The 25033-nt window shown below is 43.4% G+C and overlaps 1 protein-coding gene across 1 annotated transcript in view; it reads left to right on the top strand.

Annotated features, from left to right (window-relative positions):
* The window catches only part of LOC115477101 (exocyst complex component 3-like protein 4), a 104399-nt gene that overhangs the window by 62093 nt on the left and 17273 nt on the right, over nt 1-25033 (top strand). The window contains 2 exon segments of the mRNA XM_030213717.1: nt 5455-5577; nt 23596-23748. Of these exon segments, the coding sequence (XP_030069577.1) occupies nt 5455-5577; nt 23596-23748 (276 nt within the window).

Genomic DNA, 25033 nt, shown 5'->3' with positions numbered 1-25033 from the left:
CATTTTTTCCTGGTATTAGCAACCATCGTGCATAAACCAACCTTGAACCTGGTACTGTGGGTTTAGAGAGCAGTCACCTTCCAGGAGGAGCTATTCTGCCTCTTGAGAAGCTGTCATAGCCAGCCCATACCTAGCTTTGTCTTGTATTTATGATAATCTGTATTCCTTTTTCCTGATTAGTCCAGCAGGATCCAGCTCAGGGCAGACTTGAGTATTTCTGCCCGACCTATGAGCTTGTTTCCTGTTGCTTCAACAGGGGCGTAGCCAGACCTTGCCAGGAGGGGGGGGGGCCAGAGCCCGAGGTGGGGGGCACTGTTAAGCCGCCTCCCCCCTCCGGCGACCCCCCTCCCCCCCCACTCGATTGCGCCGACACTCTTAAACCCCCCTCCCGCTACTAACCCTTCCCCGCCATCGTCGCCCGCCCCATGAAGTACCTTGTTTGCTGGCGGAGATCCCCAAACCCCACCAGCCAAGAGTGTTCTTCAGCGCCGGAGTTAGTAGACTCTGGTGCCTTCATTCAAGGAGGTTCGTCTGAAGGATCAGCTGGTTTTGACGCCTTTACGTCTTGCACGGGGCTACATGCACGGTGCAGGATGTAAGGCGTCAAAACCAGCTGATCCTTCAGACGAACTTCCTTGAATGAAGGCGCCGGAGTCTACTAACTCCGGTGCTGAAGATCACTCTTGGCTGGCGGGGTTTGGGGATCCCCGCCAGCAAACAAGGTAAATCATGCGGTGGCGGGGCGGGTGGCGATGGCGGGGGAGGGTTAGTGACGGGGGGGGGGGGGTCGTCGGCAAGGGGCCTGGGGCGAATCTGCGGGGGCCCAGGCCCCCTCAGGCCCCATGTAGCTACACCACTGCTTCAGTATTGTTCTTGTCTAGTTGTGCCTTAAAGAAATTACCAGTCATCACAACATTACTTTTGAAATAGGAAGGAAAAAGGCCTGATAGAGCTCCAGATAATCAATCCTCTAGAGTAATGTTGTGACGACTGCTACTTTATTGTTGAACACATATGAAAAATACATTTGTTGTTTGTGGAAACTTTTGTGTATATTGTAAGCGATTAATTATTTCCACACCCAATTTTTGAATTGTTTCCTTAAAGAAATTAAACAAAACAAAACTTTTAAGAACATAAAAGCCTGCAAACAACACAGGAAACTAAACAAAACAACATTTTTTTGCCTATATATCCCTACTCTTATCAGGGTGGGGTTTCACAGTTAACAATGAAAGACGACCATATTGCAGCAGCTGTTAAGAGGGTGTATAAGAAATTGTTGATAATGTGACGATCGAAGCCATATTTACAAGCCTCACACAGTTAAGGTTATATCGGCCTCCTTTATGATCATTACATTAATACTTGATGAATATTCCTAGCCTGAAGAATGCTAAATTGTGTGATTTTTTTTTTTGTTACATTTGTACCCTGCGCTTTCCCACTCATGGCAGGCTCAATGCGGCTTACATGGGGCAATGGAGGGTTAAGTGACTTGCCCAGAGTCACAAGGAGCTGCCTGTGCCTGAAGTGGGAATCGAACTCAGTTCCTCAGGACCAAAGTCCACCACCCTAACCACTAGGCCACTCCTCCACTGTTGCTACTATTTGAGATTCTACATGGAATGTTGCTATTCCACTAGCAACATTCCATGTAGAAGTTGGCCCTTGCAGATCACCAATGTGGCCGCGCAGGCTTCTGCTTCTGCGAGTCTGACGTCCTGCACGTACGTGCAGGACGTCAGACTCACAGAAACAGAAGCCTGCGCAGCCTTCTACATGGAATGTTGCTAGTGGAATAGCAACATTCCATGTAGAATCTCCAATAGTAGCAACATTCCATGTAGAATCTCCAATAGTATCTATTTTATTTTTGTTACATTTGTACCCTGCGCTTTCCCACTCATGGCAGGCTCAATGCGGCTTACATGGGGCAATGGAGGGTTAAGTGACTTGCCCAGAGTCACACGAAACCAATTGGAAACTTATTTATTCCAGCTGGCTTACAAAAGTGGCTTGAAAAACAATTTGTGGATAAAAATGCTGATGCTGTTTGTACCATGTTCATGAGAAGTGATACTAACTACTAATTTAGATGTACTGCTTAGATTGTGAGCACGCTAGGAACAGACCCAGTACCTGTAAAATGAAACTGTAAACCGCTTAGGTCTAAGCGGTATATAAGTACTGAAATGAATGAATGAAATGAATATTGGTTCACTCTGTTGCATTTAATCTATATAATGCTGAAATTTATGTCACTTTGGGGCCCTTTTACTAAGCCGCGTAGGCGTGTACGCCAGGGGCGTAGCCAGACTTCGGCGGGAGGGGGTCCAGGGCCAAATCTACAGGGGCCCAGGCCCCCGTGGCCCCACGTATCTACGCCACTGGTGTACGCATGTACTACGCACATCAATTTTGAACTACCACCCTGCTATCGCGTGGCCTGGGTGGTAATTTCATTTTTTACGCGTGTCCACTGAGCACACCGGAAAATTTCTGGCGCATGGTGCTAGCCAGGCGGTATTTGGCATTGTATGCGCATAGACCATTACCATCCAGTTAATACATGAGACCTTACCGCTAGGTCAGTGGGTGGTGGTAAGGTCTCAGGCCAAAATGGACATGAGCCAATTTTTATTTCGCCGCACGTCCATTTTCAGCCCAAATAAAAAAGACCTCTTTTGCAGGTGCGCTAAAAAATGGACCTGCGTTCGTCCAATACACACGTCTACACCAGCGCAGGCTATTTTTCAATGCAGCTTAGTAAAAGGACCCCTTAATGTGTTTGTACTGTTTTAAATATTGTGCATGCACGTTTCTAACCCACCTTGAGCTTTGGAAGGTGCAGGCTGTAAATTTTTAACAATTATAATAATAATACTCAAAACTATTCCTGAGAGTACACACATTCTCCAAAGAAGTTGGAAACATGTACATGTGCTCTGTGGGTGCATATATATTGTATAAAATACATACCGACCTTCGATGTTTCCTACATAAACTATCCTTACCTCAGACCTCAGCATGCCAATATCTCAACACTTCATAACTGACAAATTGGAGGGTCATGGGATAGGAGGAAATGTCCTATTGTGGATTAAAAACTGGTTGAAGGATAGGAAACAGAGAGTGGGGTTAAATGGGCAGTATTCACAATGGAGAAGGGTAGTTAGTGGGGTTCCTCAGGGGTCTGTGCTAGGACCGCTGCTTTTTAATATATTTATAAATGATTTCGAGATGGGAGTAACTAGCGAGGTAATTAAATTTGCTGATGACACAAAGTTATTCAAAGTCATTAACTCGCGACAGGATTGTGAAAAATTACAAGAGGACCTTACGAGACTGGGAGACTGGGTGGCTAAATGGCAGATGACGTTTAATGTGAGCAAGTGCAAGGTGATGCATGTGGGGAAAAAAGAACCTGAATTATAGCTACGTCATGCAAGGTTCCACGTTAGGAGTTACGGACCAAGAAAGGGATCTGGGTGTCGTCGTCGATAACACACTAAAACCTTCTGCTCAGTGTGCTGCTGCGGCTAGGAAAGCGAATAGAATGTTAGGTATTATTAGGAAAGGTATGGAAAACAGGTGTGAGGATGTTATAATGCCGTTGTATCGCTCCATGGTGCGACCGCACCTTGAGTATTGTGTTCAATTCTGGTCGCCGCATCTCAAGAAAGATATAGTAGAATTGGAAAAGGTGCAGCGAAGGGCGACTAAAATGATAGCGGGGATGGGACGACTTCCCTATGAAGAAAGACTAAGGAGGCTAGGGCTATTCAGCTTGGAGAAGAGACGGCTGAGGGGAGACATGATAGAGGTATATAAAATAATGAGTGGAGTGGAACAGGTGGATGTGAAGCGTCTGTTCACGCTTTCCAAAAATACTAGGACTAGGGGCATGCGATTAAACTACAGTGTAGTAAATTTAAAACAAATCGGAGAAAATGTTTCTTCACCCAACGTGTAATTAAACTCTGGAATTCATTGCCGGAAAATGTGGTGAAGGCGGTTAGCTTAGCAGAGTTTAAAAAGGGGTTGGACGGTTTCCTAAAGGACAAGTCCATAAACCGCTACTAAACGGACTTGGAAAAATCCAAAATCCCAGGAATAACATGTATAGAATGTTTGTACGTTTGGGAAGCTTGCCAGATGCCCTTGGCCTGGATTGGCCGCTGTCGTGGACAAGATGCTGGGCTCGATGGACCCTTGGTCTTTTCCCAGTATGGCATTACTTATGTACTTATCTACTTATGTAAGTCTTATGCCCCTATTCAATACATGTGTAAGGTTTATTTTTCATTAGTTCAGTTCTTATCTGATATAAAACTTATTTTTATTTCTCATTATTTAAAGAGAGTGTATATACTCATCTTTGAAATGTAAACCAGATGTTTAACCCAAGGGTACTAAAGTAACAAAGAATGGTTGTGGTATTACACATGCAGTACAGCAAAAATAAAGAGTAAGCCACAAAACATTGAGCCTGCCATGAGTGGGAAAGCGTGGGGTACAAATGTAACAAAAAACAAAACAAAACATGAAACTTATACTCTTACAATGTGAGGTAGCAAATTGCTTGCCACAGAAAAGGGAAGGAAAAGCCTCAAAGTAGCTCAGAACACACAGTTTTTAAAGAGTTTTGGCGGTCAAAATCAGGCCTTACTCTTCATCATAGGCAAAATCCTTCTCATAGGAAAAGTGGCTACATTCAAAATACAAAATATGATAACTTATCTCAGGACCAATGTGTAGCTCTCAAAATGTGTCTGGTGGAAGTCTAAAGATGCAGGAATGCCCCCGGGCAAGGGTACTTCATCAGTTGAGATAAGTAATGAAATAATGAAAAAAATCTTACACCCGTGTTGACCCATGATGAGGTGGAGGCATAAGACTTGTCAGTTATGAAGTGATGAGATAATGGCAAGCTGCACCGCTGATGTCCGAGGTGAAGATAGTATATGGAGTAAATATCGATGGTCTGTATGAGTTTATAACAATTGGGTGGTTCCTATTATTAATTTTTTTGCATTGGTGGAGAAATATTGTATAAAATGTGCACGTACATTGTGACTGCTTCCCTGGAAATACTTATAGGCACTGGAGTCATCCCACACATGTGTCTTCTCATCTGTGCATGTACTTAAAATTTACATGTAGAAAAACTTTAGCAAAATTACTTCCTTAAGCCAATTTTAGGTATTACAATAGAGAGGCAAGCTTCCTGTCTATAATGCTGCTTACAGGAACACGTGCCTTTTCTTTTTCCCTGATCTCAGTAAGCAATGAGCTTGCGATTACCTACAGCAGCTGTAATTAAAACCCTTTTCTACCTGTCGCTCTAGAATCAGTGGGAAAACTAAATGGCTTGGTTTATTTTTTGAATGCTCATGTCAGTATGCAGCAGCAGTCACAGACTGAATACTAAGAACTTGTTATGTTTTTCAGCCACACTTTAGACAACTGCTGACAATAAAATGGATTTCAAGCACTGAAGCTTTTGACACAGTGAAAGAGTCCATCAGAATGGCTTCCCAGCCTGTAAAATATTTAAAGCAGCCTTTTAATAAGGTATGTTTCCATTTAATAGTGATGCACTGACGGTGTCATATACGGTATTATATACAGTATAAAAAAGAAATAAAAGCATACAAACAGCAAAGGTAACGAAAGAGTTCCAAATCGAAAGATGTGGTGCAGAATTTTATTGGTAGAAAAGACTCAACGTGAGCCATGTTTCGGCCGCAAGGCCTGCCTCAGGAGTCAGTACCAGCAAAAACACAATGGATATAGGGGTCCTTTTACTAAGGTGCGCTGAAAAGTGGCCTGCGGTAGTATAGGCGCGCGTTTTGGCCGCAAGCAGGATCATTTTTCAGTGCACCTGGAAAAAATGGCTTTTGGGGGAGGGGGGGGCTGAAAATGGATGTGCGGCAAACTGAAAATTGGCACGCGTCCGTTTTGGGTCTGAGACCTTACCGCCAACCATTGACTTTGCAGTAAAGTCTCTCGCGTTAACCGGGCGATAATGGTCAACGCGCGTCCAAATGCCGATTACCGCCCGTGCGCCAGAAAATAGAAATATTTTCTGACGCGCCTCAAAAATGAAATTACTGCCCAGGCCATGTGGCAGCCGGGCAGTAACTTGCAATTGTCGCGCGTTGGGCGCGTGTAGGCGCTTATGCGGCTTAGTTAAAAAACACCCTGTAGTTATGTAATATCACCAAATATGCACATCCAAAGTATCCTGGCTTATACTAGCGGTGCTGCACAACAGCTCTGTTCCGGCTAGGTTTGGTCACTGTTTCCTTTTGAAATCATAGTGGGATTTCTTATTTTAATATAGGAGGAACTGAAAGCACGTCTCTTGTTACAGCACATGCTGGCTTGCTTCTCCTTGACAGGGGGTAATAATGTCCCTTCAGAGAGCTGGTGTATTTGGTGGTGTACATCACTGGGGCAATCTACTGCCTCACCACCAATCAAGGAAGAGAGGCTGAGCAGAAGTAAACCAGCAAATCTGAAGGCCGAAGTCTGCTTAAATCTGTAGTGTGGGGTTTGAAACAATACTTACTTTAGTAGAATCTTTCAAAACCACAACAGACTTCCGCTTAAGGTTGGTACTGTAGCAGTCCCTGGTCAAAAAATAAATAAACTTCACCAAAAATGTTATATTACAAAACATGAAAATAGGAAGCTTCACTGGTACAAGTATCAAAATGAAAGTGCAGTTTCCTTTTTCACATGTATTTCATCGTAATTGCAATAATGACTCAATTAATCTAAGTATTATTTTTATTTTTATTATTTTTACATCTCAGTGAAAGCCGTTCAGGAAAAGAGCTGTACATGTGAAGAATATATTTATTTATTTATTTAACGCATTTATACCCCACATTTTCCCGCTAGTTGTAGGCTCAATGTGGCTTACACAATACCGTGATGCAGGCTACAGTTCAGTAAAATACAATTAAACAATGTAATAATAAGATAGTAATCGTATATGCAACGTATAAAACAACAGAGATAATTTTTTATTTTTTATTTTATTGCATTTGTATCCCACATTTTCCCACCTTTTTGCGGGCTCAGTGTGGCTTACAATACATTATGAATGATGGAAATACATTTTGTTACAATTCAGATATGGATTACATTCTGAAGAGTTATACGAGACAAAATCAAAGTATCGTTAAGGAATATATCAATAGAAAAGAACGTTGAAACATTGGAAGGAAACGACAAGGAGCTAAGGGGCAATATATCATAACAGAAAACATATGATATACATTTTTTTTTTTTTTTGTGAGTAGAGGTATGAGTGTGGTGAGGTTTCAGGATAGAGAATTCATAAGTGGATGTGTTGATGTATTACTGAACAGTGAGTGTGGATTTTATGTGTTTTGGTTCTTTCCGTAGATTTTCTCAAAGAGATGTGTTTTCAATAATAAAAGATAAAAGAGATACAATGAAAAATCAAAAACTACAAAAAAAAATTATATTACAGTTCAAAACCAAAGTCCAGTATATTAAGGGCCTCTTTTACTAAACCACACTAGTGATTCCTGGTGCGACAAATGTGCCACGGCCCATGTTTGAATGGGCTGCGTTGCATTTGCTGCACAGGAATGGTTAGCACGATGTAGTAAAAGAGGCCCTAAATGAAGACTTCATCCTTAATATATTAGGAAAAAAGTTAAAGACAAAAAAGACCTTAACTTGAACAGCTGCTCATCATACAATAACTGGCAGACATTAAGCTGATTGATTTTCCACGGGAGACGTAGGATTCCCAGCACAGGATACACTTGCAATTAGGGTCTTATCACTTAAAAAAAAAAAAAGATAATTGCGAAGGCTCATAGAACATATAGTTCGGGGCAATATAAATAAAAGCAGGACGGGAATGGAAAAATAGCTCTACTGGTTAGAGTGCTGGGCTTGACATCCAGGGGTACCTGGTTCAAATTCATATTTGGGAAAGCAAAATACGAAAGCGCCAAACCCCTAAGAGAAAAACTACACTGGCTCCCACTAAAAGAAAGAATTGCGTTCAAAGTATGCACCATGGTCCACAAAATTATACATGAGGATGCTCCGGCCTATATGACAGACCTTATAGACCTACCTGCTAGGAACGCAAAAAGATCAGCACGCACATTCCTCAACCTCCATTACTCCAAATGCAAAGGATTAAAATACAAGTCCACTTACGCAACCAGTTTCTCCTACATTTGCACGCAGCTATGGAACGCGCTTCCGAAGACCATAAAGACAACGCAAGATTTAACTATCTTTCGAAAACTACTGAAAACTGACTTATTCAAGAAGGCATACAACAAACAACCGTCCTAACTACTAAACAATAAGAATGAAGAATAAGACTGGACCGACCCTAATCATGTTACCGAGCAAACTCAATGACCTTAATGAACAAACAATACCACTTCTAATCTAAAATCGACTACTATGCAACCACACAATGCCGACTAACTTCACTGCCAAACACTATTACTCTCACCCTAATGTCGTCACCTGAGCAACTACATAATGCTGACAGCTACACAAGATCACAATGCATTCTTCCACCATGTATGTACGCACTTGATTGCAAAACCATGTGCATATTTGTAGTCCGGAAATGGCAATCGCCATTACGGCAAATGTAAGCCACTTTGAGCCTGCAAATAGGTGGGAAAATGTGGGATACAAATGCTACAAATAATAATAATAAATCCCACTGCTGTTCCCTACCATCTTGGTCAAGTCAGAGAGGGGCCCTTTTACTAAGCTGCGGTAGGGCAGGAGCCTGGTGGTAATTTAGAAGTTGGCACAAGCTGTTTCCGATGGTAGAAAAATATTTTTCTACCACGGGGGCATTCCCAGCAGTAATTGGCAGCGCAGCCACATTGGCGCATGTTGCATGATTACTGTGCAAGTAGCGCGTGAGCCCTTACCATTAGGTCAGTGGGTGGTAGTAAGGGCTCAGGCCGTAAATAGCCACGTGCTACTTTTAATTTTACTGCACGGCCATTTACTGCCCCTTAGGGAAAAAAAAGCCTTTTTTCCCCAGGCGCAGTAAACAATGGCCCAGTGCGCGCCGATTTCACACGTCCACACTACCGCAGACCACTTTTTTACCGCAGTTTAGTAAAAGGGCCTCTTAACCTTCCATTACCTCAGGTACAAAGTTAGATTGTGAGCTCGACAGGGGAGCGTACGTGAGGGTAACTCACCCTGAGCTACTACTGAAGAAAGTATGACCCCCATCATCTAAAGCCAGTTCAATAAAAGAATGCATTTAATTATATTGCCATTAGGAAGTTATTGGCAGTATCTGAGATATATTCCAAATTTAACTCTCTGACTAATCGTAGATGTCTCTGGTCAGTTTGGGGTCAAAAAGTACTATACTCTATTAAACAATTATTACATTTACATGGAAACTTCAGAAGAAATTAGGCCCCTGTCTGATACACCTGAAGTCACATTAAGAAAAATAGCTTCCTTCTGTTTCATAGCTCTTGAGACATCAGGAAATACCCACAGCTTCATTCCAAAAAATGATTTAGATCTGTTACTAAAAACGTTTTTCAACACGAAATCATGATCTTTTATTTTACTATTTAAAATTATTTATATTCTACATAGTCCAGATTACAAAATCACATACATAATGAAATCAACTATTTCACTGTATTGTACAATTATACTGTTAATGGCTGTATACCTGTAATTGATATATTAATGTTTAACTTGTTCATCTTATTGATGTGTAAAACAATTTCCTCACTTTTTTCTCCATTAAAAAAAAAATCTAATACAACACAACAAAACATACTAAAACAAACATATCTGCCATCAAAGAGAAAATGTCGATTAACGTAATTGCCTGTAATTGAGAACTTTGAATTTCCAGGTTTCGTGAGAAATTCAAACTATCTGGTAAAAACCAAGGAATCGTGAGACTTTATCTGAGAAGCAGGATAGGGAACTTAATATATCTTAGTCAAAATAGGCAAGGTCACTTTAACAAAACCCACGTCCCCTATCAAATCCTTTTCAACATTTTCAATGCAGATACACCTTCTTTCTTTGCAAAATTAATAAATCTTAGATTCTTAGGGCCCTGTTTACTATGCCGAGCTAGAGGTCTTTGTCCCTTCCTCCCTTCTCATCCATTACTTCCCTCACCCGTAACTGTCTTGTTTGTCTGTATTACTTAGATTGTAAGCTCTTTTGAGCAGGGACTGTCTCTTTGTATCAGGTGTTCAGCACTGCGTGCTTCTGGTAGCGCTATACAAATGCTAATAATAATAGATGCCCATAAAATTCCTAATTTTTAGCACACACTAAAAACGTTAGCGCAGCTTAGTAAACAGGGCCCTTACTTATGCAAAACATTTTCTGTAGATTCCAGTTTTTAATGTAGAACCAAATTATAATTAATCAAGGCAGTTTGTATTAATTCAGATTTAGAAAGAGATTTTGACCCGTGCTTCAAATAGAGTAGTATGCTCAGATGTTGTCTCAGTCAAAACATATATTTGCTTATTCCCATCTTTAAACTGCCCAGCCAAAACTTTTCCTAAATTATTTTATTACAAGCCATGCCTTCCAATGTTATTACTTCTGGTTTCCCGATTGATAATATCTCCAGTGAAGTTAAAGTTTGTGCCATAAGGCCACACTAGGAACGGAAATGTATTCTTCCCACTAATTATGGTACTCTCTCCTAATAAGACTCTGGCAGGGCCACTGAGCCAGACCCGGGGCAGGGCTGCCACCGCTGCTGGGCCCAGGACAGGGCTGCTGCTGCCCCCCCCCCTCCAAATTGTTATCCACTGCTGCCCCTCTCTGATTGCTGCCGCCCCCCTGATCACAGCTGCTGCCCCCCCCCCCATCACTGCCGCTGCCACAACAGAATTGAAGATTGAAATACCTTAGCTAGTGGGGATCCTGAGGCCCTGCCTGCAGGAGATGTCTTCCTCCAGCGCTGACTGCCTGCCCCTGCAGCTGCTTTTTGTTGGAATAATGTATTGTATTTTACATGCATTGCCTGTCACCAATTTTTTCTCTGTGATTACTCTGTGACCTCTGATGTGAATTTCCTAGAGAGGTCACAGCTATGCAACTTCCTGTGGGGGTCAGGCACAGCACATGGAGCTCATGATCTCTCCTAACCTGAGAGGATCTATGGTGGTGTGAGCATCCATTACCATCTAAGCACATGGAAAGAGCTGATAATCCAAATGTATAGTATTATGTATATATAAGCCTGTCTGAATATAATCTAACTACAAACTGTGAGTAAACAGATGTTTTGTTACTTCAACTTTAAAGTGACTCAGCAGTGAATTATTCTGGGGTGTATGAGAGAGATGAAGAAAAGAAATTAACATTTCTAAAGCTGAAGCTGTGTGTACTAAAATCTGCTAATTATTTACTACAAATAATCCAACAAAAGGGTTATGGGCCCAGGGCCAGGAATTGAAAAAGAAGAGAAATATTACCAGGCAGTAAAAAAGCCACATTTTTCTCTTAAGTTTTAAAGGAAAGATTCAGTCTGTCTCTCTCTCCCCCCACACAGAAGGCAAGGCTAAGAAAATGGCTGAGGGAGGAAATTCACCATTTTTCTACTCTCTCAAGGTGCCTAAATTAACTGAATTTAATTATCAGCAGTGGGAACTAAGATTCATATGTCTCCTTCAAGCAAAAAGATTGAATATATGCTTAGACCAAGACAGAACAGCTGAAAATATGGCTGAATGGGACAATGCAAACTATTATGTGAAGTGCATGTTTTTGGAAGCTCTCTCAGAGAAACAAGCCATATTAGTGGAGGGAAAAGATACACCAAAGGACATTTTATATAAACTGAGAACTATGTATGCAACTACATATGCAAAACAGCAACCAATTTGGTTAGCAGAGTTGAATGAAACCAAATTAAGGGATAAAAGTAAATGTAATGATCACATTATGCATCTTATGTCTTCATTTCAAAAGCTAGAACTTTCTGGAATTCCCATGTGTGATGCATTGAAAAGAGCATTTCTTTTTACCTCACTATCAAAGAAGTTTGATGTTTTTAGGTCTGTAAATGAAGCCATTGAAGGGCAATCTTTTGAACAGGCAACATCAAAACTAAGGCAGGAATGCATAATAAATGATTCTGAGGAGATGTGTTCTCAAAGCAAGTCAGAGAGAAATGAAACAAATTTCTTGGCAAAGAACAGAGGAAGGCGGAGCTATGGGAAAACTCCACCCAAGGGCAAGCTGATTTGCTACTCATGTGGAAAGGAGGGACATGTATCTAAATGGTGTAAGGAAACACAAAACACTCCCTCTAGCTCACCTAAGCCAATGGAACTAAAGAATTTTCAAACCAGGAAATGTATGAAGGACAATAATAAACATAAGGGTTTTCTAATGGCAGAAAAATCTTTGACTATGGTAAATAATAATTCAAATGAAAGTACTTGGATTTTGGATTCGGGGAGCACATGCCATTTAACCAATTCTAAGGATTTCTTTCAGGAAATGTGTCCAGAAGAAGGTATTCTTAATACTGCAAACGCAGGGACTGCTAAGATCCAAGCAAAAGGCATTGGATTCTTAAAATGCAAAGTGTCTAATGAAGTTAAAGAAATTCCTGTAAGTGATGTCTTGTATATTCCCCAAGCAGTTTGCAATATGCTTAGTGTATCTACATTAGATAAGAAGGGATTTGCGATTCATTTTGAAAACAGTAAGTGCACAATCTCTAAAAATGATGAAGTGTATGCTGAAGCTTTTATGCATAATGATGTTTATAAACTGAGCATTTCAGGTGAAGCCTCACATATGGCGCAAGTAAGGAAGAATGATGATAAATGTAGTCTGGAAATCTGGCACCGCCGCCTGGGACATCGTGATTTTAAGGTGATCCAGGATCTTTACAGTAAGCAACTTGCCACAGGCATTCAGATAAGTGCAGATGCTGGTAAAATGGAGAAATGCATAGACTGTGTTACTCAAAAAGGTGTGAGACCCTCATTTCCTGCATACACAGGAAATAGGAGTAATAAAGTGCTGGACAATACACAGTGACTTATGTGGACCGTTTAATATCCCATCATTGGGAAATAACAGATTTGTGCTAATATTCTTGGATGATTTCTCTAGATACTGTGTGGCCTATTTGCTGAAAGAAAAAAGTCAAGTCACAGACATGCTGAAGAAATACGTAGCCATGGTGAGCAATAAATTTGAAAGAAAACCAAAGGTTCTTCAGACCGACAATGGTGGTGAGTTCACTTCACAAAGCATGCGCACATTTCTAGAACAAGAAGGCATTCAGCATATCACAACAGTAGCTTATACACCAGAGCAAAATTCTGTTGCAGAGAGAAAATTTAGGTCACTTGTGGAAATGACCAGATGTATGCTGTCAGATAGCAATCTCCCTAAAAGACTATGGGGGGAAGCCATTCTCACAGCAGTGTACCTACAAAACAGAATGCCAACTAAAGGCGCTGAGCGCACACCACATGAGACATGGCATGGTAGGAAGCCAAACCTGTCACACATAAGAACATTTGGAAGTACAGCATATGCTCATGTACCAAAGCAAAGAAGGCATAAGCTGGATTCCACAACAGAAAGGGGCATTTTAGTTGGCTATGCTCCAGGACACAAAGGATATAGAATTTTGAATCTGAAAACTGGCATTGTTGGCATAAGACATGTTACATATTTTGATGAAAACAAAAGGGTTGATAAAGGCTGGATTATCCCAGATGAGCCTTATCATCCAGAATATGAAACTAGAACCATAATAGACATGCCAGTGCATATAAATGCCATACCAAGGCAGATGTCTGAAAGCAACTCATCTGTATCTAACGAGGAACAGGCAGAGGAAGCAGACACAGAAAGGATCATCGCAGGAGACAGTACAGTTGGAGAAGGGGAATCAATTGGAGAAGGACTCTCAGATTTAGAGGATGCGGAAAGGTCAGACCAACCTGTTGTCAGACGCTCATCCAGGGAAAACAAAGGTGTTCCACCCCCAAGACTGTCTTACCTAACAAAGTCAGCAGAAGCTCAAGAGCCCTTAACATGGGATGAGATTGAGAAAATGCCAGCAGAAGAAGCTGCTGAATGGCGTAAAGCTGCACAAGAAGAAATTGATGCATTGGATAAAAATAATACTTGGATTCTTACAAAATTACCTCCTGGCAAGAAAGCTATAGGATGCAAATGGGTATTCAAGTTAAAAAGGAATGCACAAGGAAAAGTGGAAAGGTATAAAGCCAGATTAGTCGCAAAGGGATATCTTCAAAAATATGGAGAAGATTTTGATGAAGTGTTTGCACCTGTAGTGAAACACACGACAATTAGAACACTTCTGAGCATTGCAGTCTCAAAAGGCATGCAAGTCAAACACATTGATGTGAAAACAGCGTTTCTTCATGGAGATATAACTGAAGACTTGTACATGGAACAGCCAACAGGTTTCATAAATACAAAACAAAGACAGCTAGTGTGTAAATTAAACAAAGGTCTTTATGGATTAAAGCAAAGTGCAAAATGTTGGAATGACAAATTGCATGAAATATTGACAAATTTAGGATTTAAGCAAGGTGAAGCAGATAAATGCTTGTACACTAGGTGCAGAAATGGACAATATGCATACATTTTAGCTTTTGTTGATGATCTGCTCATTGCAAGCGAAAGTGAGCAAGAGTACAAGGACATTGTAAAATATTTAAACCTGAATGTTGAGATAAAAGAACTTGGAAATGTGTCATACTATCTTGGTATAGAAATTGAGAAACAAAATGATGGTTCTTATCTTCTAAGCCAGAAGCAGAAAATAAATGAGCTTATTGAAAGTTTAGGTATGCAAGATGCCCAAGTTGTAAGCACTCCCATGATCACTGATTTTCTGAAGGATGAAACAGTAAGAGAACCTTTACCAGATAACATCCAATATAGATCAGCCATAGGTAAGCTTTTATATCTAACTACCACATACAGGGCTGATATAGCAAATGCAGTAGGAATTTTGAGCAGAAGGGTCAGCTCACCTACCAAATCAGATTGGACTGCAGTTAAAAGGATGGTAAGGTATTTAAAAGGTACCATTGATTGTAAATTAAAGATTTCAGCCAATAGTAATCCAAAACTAATATGTTACTGTGATTCAGATTGGGCAGGGGATCATTCTGATTATAAATCCACAAGTGGATATGTGTTTATGTATGGAAATGTACAAATTTCATGGGCCAGTCATAAACAAAGTATTGTGAGTCTGTCTTCTACAGAAGCTGAATATGTGGCTGTATCAGAAGCATGCAGAGAACTGATGTGGATTGAAAAACTTTTGCTGGATTTTGGAATAGCTGAAAAGAGACCAATCCAGATAATGGAAGATAATCAGAGCTGCATCCGACTGTCACAGAATGACAAGGTTCAGTCACGCACCAAGCACATCGCAACGAAATACCACAACGTGCGAGAGTTGGCAAAAGAAGGGGTCATCAGTCTAGACTATTGTCACACCAGTGAGATGACAGCTGACATCATGACCAAACCGTTACCCAGAGAACATTTTGAGAATCTGCGTATAAAGCTTGGACTTTGTGTGAATTAATAATTGCATGACAGTTATGCATGAGAAGGGGTTTGTTGGAATAATGTATTGTATTTTACATGCATTGCCTGTCACCAATTTTTTCTCTGTGATTACTCTGTGACCTCTGATGTGAATTTCCTAGAGAGGTCACAGCTATGCAACTTCCTGTGGGGGTCAGGCACAGCATGTAAATTACAATACATTATTCCAACACTTTTCCTCTCAGGGCATGCTCAGTTTCAAAACTGAGCATGCGCTTCTGAGAGGAAAAGCAACCACTCAGCAATGGACAGAAGAGCAGCGCTGGAGGAAATTCCGGATCCTCCCCAGCCTCCAAGGGGGGGCCCGGCGCCAGAGTTTTCTCTCTCCTGCTCCTGTTGGTATGCGATCACTCAGGGCCTGTCAGGAGCAGGAGAGAGAGACTCTGGCACCGGGCCGCCTTTGGAGCTCGGGCCCGGGGAATTTTGCCCCCCCCCCCCCCTCCCCGGTCCCCCCTCTTGGTGGCTCCGGACTCTGGGTTAGAGTTACCACACATGTTCTTTGGAGGCCTACCGGGTTACTCCTCTTCTGGACACCGGAAACCTCCTCATCAGGTGAAAGGGGGGCCACTTGCCCTCCTTGGAGCTTAAGCCATGGAGGATGCTGCCTCTTCTAATGCAGCCAAACCCTTCAGTAGGTGCTCTACAAAGGCTCCCAAGCGATGCCTCTCATAATTGACCATTGAACCGAAAATGGGTGAGAGCCAACTGCTTCACCCTCTCTCGGGTGAGTCTTTTCCATTTACCTATTACAAAAAGCAAATCATAGAAGGAAAGGAGCCCCACTCAGCAAACTACCAAGGCTGCTGTTATGGTTGGGAAGGTTTTCACTGAGGTCTTTTTTTTCTCCACTATATTTGGAATTTTGATAAGTGGTGATAATTGTTAGTGGAAAAACACAGTAGAAATTTGAGCAGACTTTGGTCTTCAGGTTTTCTGGGTAATCTACTGCCTCCCATCCCCCCCCCCCCCCCCCACCTCAGGTCTCACCCTGAGTGACCACCATCATGAAGCGAGTTCTCAAATTTGCACAAAAGTGCTGAAAGTGTCTCTGCTCAGTGGCTATTCCGGACATTGCCGTGGAGTAAAAGTAACGTGCACATTTCAAAATTACTTGGGAACACACTGGTTTAAAAAAAAAAAAACAAAAACAAGCGTGTGCAGTAGCTAAATTGTGACTAGGCCAGGTCAATGCAGGAGTTGCTCACTGGCATTTTACTGCTTATATGATACATATTAACTAAAATTAATGAATCACCCAGGGGACATTTTGCTAAAGGGTTGGTGCACAGCAGTGGGCTTGCCGGGTGCCAATCCAGAACTACCGCCGGGCTATCGCAGGAGCCCGGTGATAGTTCCCACCATTTCCAGCACTACAAAAATATTTTCTATTTTTGTAGTGCTGGTGCTTACCCAGTGGTAATCAGGCAGTAGTTACCGCTGGGTTAGCGCGGGAACCTTTACCGCTCCTGAATGGATGGCGGCTAAGTGCTCCCTCCCAGGGCCGCCGAGAGACTGGGCCAGGCCCGGGACAAGGCCGCCCCTGGGGCCCCGCCCCCACCTAAGGTCGCCGGGCTCCTCCCCCTTCACCTGCCACCGGGCCCTCTCTCCACCCCCGGGCCCTCTGCACTGACCTTAAGCGCCTCACCTTCGAAAGCGCAGCAAGCAGCGGCAGACCACTCCTTCCTTCTGTGTCCCGCCCTCGTGGAAGTTACGTCAGGCGAGTTCGAGACACGGAAGGAAGGAGTGGTCTGCCGCTGCTTGCTGCGCTTTCAAAGGTGAGGCGCTTAAATTCAATGCCAGGGAGCGACGGAGGGCGGGCAGGCCGGACTGCAGCGGCCCCCCCCCCCGGAGGCCAGGGCCCGGGGAATTTTGTCCCTCCTATCCCCCCCTCTCGGCAGCCCTGATCCCTCCCAAAATGGCCACATGGCAAGTGGCTCACTTACCGCACAGCCATTTCTTTTTGAGAAAAAAAGGCATCAAAAATACGCGCTGATGTTAGCGCAGTCCCCTTTTTATCACAGCTTAGTAAAAGGACCCTTGAAATAGTAATTGGTTATAAGGTAGCCAGAACATGGGTAAGGTATGGAGGAAAATCTCTTCTCATTTCCTTTTTGAATTTCCTTTTTCCACATTGCAGATGATACAAAAATAATTAAACCAAAGAAGGAGAAGTCAATAATGAACTTCCTTACAAGAGCGGAAGTTCATTTACAAAGCTCAGGGAGTTTCCTTTTTGAGAATCCCCCCCCCCCCCCCCCAGTACACATACACTAAGTACAGCATATCAATATCAGAACTATTCAGGGAGGGGGAGCAATGCATGATACAGACTTGTTCCTCACACCCTGTTCAGAAAGGAGGTGTGTGCCTGGAGTTAGTATAAGACTGCTGTGGCTGAGTGGTCCTTTTTTTGGTTCCACGAGTCATTGTCAAGGACCTACGTGATGATGTATTATGTTCAGTTTTGGAGGCTGCTTCTTGCTAAGGACATAGAAAGACTTGAAGCAGTTCAGAGGAAGGTGCCAAAGGACATGGAGTTTATGCCAAAAGACATACGAGAAGAGATAAAACAGTGGAAACTTTATAAAGAATAAAATTCTAGAACACGTAGACAAACATGGTTTAATGGGACAGAGTCAGCATGGGTTCAGCCAAGGGAAGTCTTACCTCACTAGTTTGTTTCATTAATTTGAAGGCGTGAATAAACATGTGGCTAAAGGTGAGCCATTTGAGGTAGTGTATCTTCATTTTCAGAAATCTTTTGACAAAGTTCCTCATGAAAGAATTCCAGGGAAAATTAAAGAATCATGGGATAGAAGGCAATGTCCTTCTGTGGATTAGGAATTGGTTATTGGACAGAAAACAAAGGGTAGGGTTAAATGGTCATTTTTCTCAATGGAGGAGGGTGAATAGTGGAGTGCCGCAAGGATCTGTACTGGGAACATCAAGAGAGGTGATTAAATTTGCAGATGACACAAAACTATTAAAAGTTGTCAATACACAAGCGGACTGTGAAAAATTGCAGGAAGACCTTAGGAAACTGGAAGACTGGGCATCCAAATGGCAGATGAAATTTAATGTGGACAAATGCAAAGTGATGCACATTGGGAAGAACAATCTGAATCATAGTTACCAGATGCTAGGGACTACCTTAAGAGTAAGCACTCAAGAAAACTATCTAGGTGTCATTGTCGACAATACGCCGAAATCTTCTGCCCAGTGCGTAGCAGCAGCCAAAAAGCAAACAGGATGCTAGGAATTATTAGAAAAGGGATGGTAAATCAGACCCAAAATATTATAATGCCTCTGTATCTCTCCATGCTGCGACCTCACCTTGAGAATTATGTTCAGTTCTGGTCACCGTATCCCAAAAAAGATATAGCGGAATTAGAAAAGGTTGAAAGAAGAGTGACCAAAATGATATGAGGAAAGGATAAAGAGGTTAGGGCTCTTCAGCTTGGAAAAGAGATGTCTGAGGGGGGATATGATTGAGGTCCTCAAAATCCTGAGTGGTATAGAACGGGTAAAAGTGAATCACTTTTTCACTTTTTCAAAAAGTACAACGACCAAGGGGCACGCAATGAAAATACGTGGAAATACTTTTAAAAGAAATAGGAGGAAATATTTTTTCAGTCAAAGAATAGTTAAGCTCTGGAACTCATTGCCGGATGATATGGTAATAACAGCTAGTGTATCTGGGTTTTAAAAAGGTTGGACATATTCCTGGAGGAAAAGGCCATAGTCTGTTATTGAGATGGACATGGAGGAAGCCACTGCTTGCCCTGAGATTGGTAGCATGGAATCTTGCTACTAATTGGATTTCTACCAGGTACTTGTGACCTGGATTGGTCACTATTGGAAGTAGGATACTGAGCTAGATGGACCATTGGTCTGACCCAGTATGGCTATTCTTATCTTCTTAGACTTGAAGATCTGCTTATTCCTGGCATAAGCAGCATAACATTTATTTACTCTTTGGGGATCTTGCCAGATACTTGTGACCTAGAAACAGGATACTGGGCTTGATGGATCTTCGGTCTGTCCCAGTATGTTGATGCTTATATACTTATACCTTGTCTCCCATGCCACTTGTGCCACCAAGCTTGAGAGGTAAGTGCCAACCACTGCTGCGTTCCAAAATACCATTGCCATACTAAATTCAAGATCCATCACTGAACTTAACATCTGCTGACTGAACAGAACCATCACCTCGCTGCCCCTTATATATCTGCCCAGGCCACTCCTGCAGTTTAAACTGCTCAACTGCCATCTTAGTTATTAGCTCCCATGCCCAGGTATTGGCCATGTTATGCTGTTTCAGCCCCTAGTGAACTTTTAAAAATCCAATCTTTGCCAGTCTCACCAGGACTGGCTCAAGGTATAGTGGCGCCCTGAGCCAACTTGCTTTGGTGGCACCCCTCTCCGTTGCAACGTTTCTGGCATTCCCTCCCCCCCCCCCCCCCCCCCCCCCCCCCCGCCGGTCCAGCACAACTCCCTCACCTTTCTCACTCCTCTGCGGCCTGTAAAGTTTAGATTGTCACCCAGCACAGCAACAGCAGCATGACAGGCTGCCTTCAGCCAGCCCCTGGGTCTTCCCTCTCGGAGGAGGCAGGACGCGGTAGTGGGAAGACCCAGGGAGTAAGGAAGCAGTGCCAGACCTGCGTGGAGGGTAGGGAGAAGAGAGAAGGGGAGAGACCGGACCAGGTGAGGTCATTGGCCAGGTATTTTGGTACCTTAGGTTGCCGGCACCCTGGGCCAGAGCCTCTCCTGGTCCAGTGGTTAAGCCGGCCCTGAGTCTCACACACCAAAGTAACAGTCATAGTTGGTCCTCACTGAGTAGCCAACTTTTCAAAATTATTGGGGGTGCTAAACCAATTATCTTTCTCTGGAATCGAATATAGTCAAAACATTTGTCAAAGCTGGCTTGTATGTCTCCAACTGCAGCACTTTGTTCCTTGGTCCATTTACTAAAGGGCAAATAATAGACCTTTGACACTGGTGGAATTCGATCCCCTAGAATCTTAAAGGACTCAGGCAGTATCTTTTCTCTATGGCAAAAAGTGTAACATTGCACAAGAGGTGGAGAGGGGTGAGGGGTGTGGTTTCAGAGAAACCTTATGTGGAAGAGTGGCCTAGTGGTTAGCACCAGTCTTGACATCCAGGGGTGCCTGGTTGAATTCCCACTGCTGCTGTTTGTGATCTTGAGCAAGTCACTTAACCCTCCATGGCCTCAGGTACAAACTTATGGGCAGATGATCAAAAGCCCTACGCTGTTCCAAATAGCACAGGGCTTTACTGCCTCTATGATCAGAGAGAACAGCATGCAAATTTAAGCACACTATTCTCTGTGATCATAGAGAAACTTCCTTATATGGTGTGAAGCCCCGACCAGCGCATCCCAGGATGCACTGGGCTGAGCGCCACCATTTTCAAGGCAGCACCGATGAAAGAGGATGGAGGCCACCTCCCTCGTCCAACAAAGGCGGGGGGGGGGGGGGGTGTGGGGAAGGGCCGCAAGGACAACCAGGCACTAGTATAGCGTTAACAGCCTCTAGCACCTGCCTTTGCTTCTGATCATCAGCCCATTAGATTGTGAGTCCTCCAGGCACAGGGAAACACCCAGTGTACCTGAATGTAACTCACCTTGAGCTGCTTCTGAAAAAGGTGTGAGCAAAATCTAAATAAATGGTAGCTGGGTTCGAGAGCTGAGAATGAAGCAGAGATGTTTGAAACAGCCATAATATAAAACTGAACCATGACTACCTCACTTCTTTTTGAAGTTTGTTATTATAGTAACATTTAAGGAAATTTTCTAGGGTTATATATATGCAGGTTAAACGTTTTTCCCTGAATTTGTCCTGATATTGGGAGAGGGAGGATTGGTTTGTTTCATACAAACCTGGTCCTGGAGGCACCTTAGCCAGTCAGATTTTCAGGATATCCACGATGAATATTCACGAGAGAGATTTGCATGCAGTGGAGGTGCAGTGCATGCAGATCTCTCTCATGAATATTCATTGTGGATATCCTGAAAATCTTACTGATTGGGGTGCCTCCAGGACCAGGTTGGGAACCACTGCCTCATCCTATATAATAATTTGCAACTCCAATGTTCTACGTCTGGATGCCTGGGTTCGTAACACAATTCCCATTGGTCCGTCCTCACGTCGGAACATGATGATGATGTCAGAGGGCGGATCAATGAGAGGAAAGCGAAACCAGCACCAGCCAGCAAAAGAACATTGGAGGTGAGGATTGAATCAACAGAGAATCGCCCCCCCCTCCTTCTCGACCCCCCCCCCCCCCCGTTCTCCGAATTTCAGGCCCCCCTCTCCGATGAGTTCCAGGGCCCCCTCCCCTGCAAGTTCCATGCTCCCCTGTCTTCGGAGTTCCAGACCCCCGCGCCTCCCTCCTTCTCTCTCAGTGGCAGCCCGACCTGCATTGGCCGCACCCTCCATCCACCCTCCCCTCCCCTGTGATTTCCATGCCCCCTGTCTTTGGAGTTCCACACCCCCGCTCCCTCTCTCTCAGTGGCAGCCTGACCTGCGTTGGCTGCCCTCTTCTCACAGTCCTGCGCCTGCCCCTCGCCTTCCTGCTTGCTGGCTGTAATTTAAAAGTTCTTACCTCGATGTACACTGGCAGCAGTGAAAGTAGAGCACACACGGTGCTTCAGCGTGCCTTCCCTTCTGTCTCAGCTCTGCCTCTGGTCCCGCCCTTCCAAAGGGAGGGGGAGGGAGGGAGCGGCCACTGAGAGAGAGAAGGGGGAGAGAGGGAGGGAGTCGCGGGGGTCTGGAACTCCGAAGACAGGGGGGCATGGAACTCGCAGGGGAGGGGAGGGAGGGGGCATGGAAGTCAGAGGGAAGGGGGGCCAAGAACTCGGAGGGGAGGAGAGAGAGGGAGGGAGGGAGGGGGGCATGCACCTTGGACAGAAGGGGGGCCTGGAATTCAGAGGGGAGGAGAGGAAGGGAGGGAAAGAGGGGGTCATGGAACTCAGAACCCCACACACACTTACTCTGTCTCTCACATACACTGTCTCTGACACACTCTCTATCACACTCTATCTCTGTCACACACACACACACTCTCTCTCACACACACACAGTCTCTCTATCTCTCTGTCTCTCTCTCACACACAAACACACATAGTCTCTCTCTATCTCTCTGTCTCACACACACTCTCACACACACATGCACTCTGTCTCTCACGCACTCTCTCTCGCTCTGACACAAACACACACACACACACTCTCTCTCTCTCTCTCTCACACACACTTTGTCTCTCACACACACACACACACACACACTGTCTCTCACATACACACTCTCTTTCAAACATACACACTCCGAGGAAAACCTTGCTAGCGCCTGTTTCATTTGTGTCAGAAACGGGCCTTTTTTACTAGTAGCGTTATGTGTATTAATCAACTTAATGCATGTTAAATCATGGTTTAGTGTCTGTTTGCATAAATTTAGCATTCATTACATTTTTAAGGCACACTAACAAACTGAGAGCTCTTTTTACAAAGCGACACTTCTGATTAGCGGCACACTGGGTGCAAAGAAGCCCATTCAGTTCCCATGGGCTTCTTCGTATTCAGCACTTAGTAAACAGTAGCACCGTTTTGTTTAGAGCCCTGAATGTGCAGTAGTGAATGCAAATCCCTACAAATTTCACCTTAGCAGAAAACACTTTGTAATGAACTAAAATCCACACAATTACCAGTACATTCTACCAGTAGACAGTACGATTTAAATAATTATCAATTAACATCAAAATAATTGGAGCCCTTCCTGTAAACAGGTTTCAGAATCCTTTGAGCACGTGTATGATCACTTTTGAAATAAGGAACATTATTGTCGTTTGATTCTAGTTCTGTAAACCGCACACTGAAAGTAACATGAGCTGTTCTTGTGTGTTTTGTGTGACAGGAATTTGCAAATGAGATTCACAAATACATGATGAAAGAGTACATTGCCCAAATAATGTACCGGAAAATGAGCCTGAAGAGATCTAACCGTGAGAAAGCAGTCCATAAAATGATCAAAGAGGCGGACGAAATGAACCGCATAGTCTTGGAACTGGTAAGTAGAACCCGCTGATACATCAAATGTGTTTGTTTTTCCCGATTTGGCTGTGAGAACTGGAGTGGTATGATAGGACATGCGGAGGGGCGTTTTCCCAAAATGTCAAACCAGAAAAACATCCAACTTTTTGTTTCAAAAATGCCCACTTGCTAGATGTTTGTGAACTCGGTGCATTTATCTTTTAGGACTATTTTCTAAAAAAAAGTTCAAGGGAAAACGCACAAAAACAAGCCGTTGGAATGTAAGAGGAGCCAGCATTCTTAGTAGACTTTTTTTTGTTACATTTGTACCCCGCGCTTTCCCACTTATGGCAGGCTCAATGCGACTTACAGGTACTTTTTTGTACCTGGGGCAATAGAGGGTTAAGTGACTTGCCCAGAGTCACAAGGAGCTGCAGTGGGAATCAAACCCAGCTCCCCAGGACTGGCCTAGTGGTGAGAGCACTGGTCTGGCAATCCAGAAGTGGCTGGTTCAAATCCCACTGCTGCTACTTGTGATCCATAATCCAAATAAATAAAGAGGGTGTTGGAAGCATTTTGGACGTTCTCAACTGCTGTTGCAGGGAAGGACGTCTTCAACTGCTGTCGCAGGGACAGAGGCATAGTGAAGGATATACTCTTAAAAAAAAAAAAAAAAAAAAGTTTGTAAAGTTGTTTTTTTCCGGGTGGGAGGTGGTTAATCACCACTGGGGAAGTCAGGGGAGGTCATCCCCGATTCCCTCCAGTGGTCATCTGGGCAGTTGGGGCACTTTTTGGGGACTTGTTCGTGAGAAAAATGGGTCCACAAAAAGCAGCCCAAATTCTTGCTTCTGGCGCCCTTCTTTTTTCGATTATCGGCCGAGGGCACCCATCTCTCCTCAGCCGATAAACACGCCCCAGTCCCGCTTTCACCATGCCTCCGACACGCCCCCGTCAACTTTGTCCATTCCTGCAACAGATTGCAGTTGGAGACACCCAAAATTGGCTTTCAATTATACCGATTTGGGCGCCCACAGGAGAAAGGTGCCCATCTCCCGATTTGGGTCGAAATATGGGCGTCTTTCTCTTTCGAAAATGAGCTGGATAATGAACTTAGGCGATACGATACAGGGAGAGAATAATCCGATTATGAAATAAATGATGGTGAATTACGGTTCCAATTATGAGTCATTATGGTATGTCATGTTAAAGAGATATGTATTCAGTGCCTTACGGAAGTTTATTAGGTTATGAATGATTTTCAGGTCACGTGGTAAAGCGTTCCCCATTTGCGAACTCAAGTATGAAAAGCTGGATGCATGTAT

This window comes from Microcaecilia unicolor, chromosome 9, assembly GCF_901765095.1.
Source record: "Microcaecilia unicolor chromosome 9, aMicUni1.1, whole genome shotgun sequence".
Taxonomy (NCBI): domain Eukaryota; kingdom Metazoa; phylum Chordata; class Amphibia; order Gymnophiona; family Siphonopidae; genus Microcaecilia; species Microcaecilia unicolor.
The sequence above is the reverse complement of the archived record's forward strand: the minus strand, read 5'-3'. Positions and strand labels throughout refer to the sequence as shown.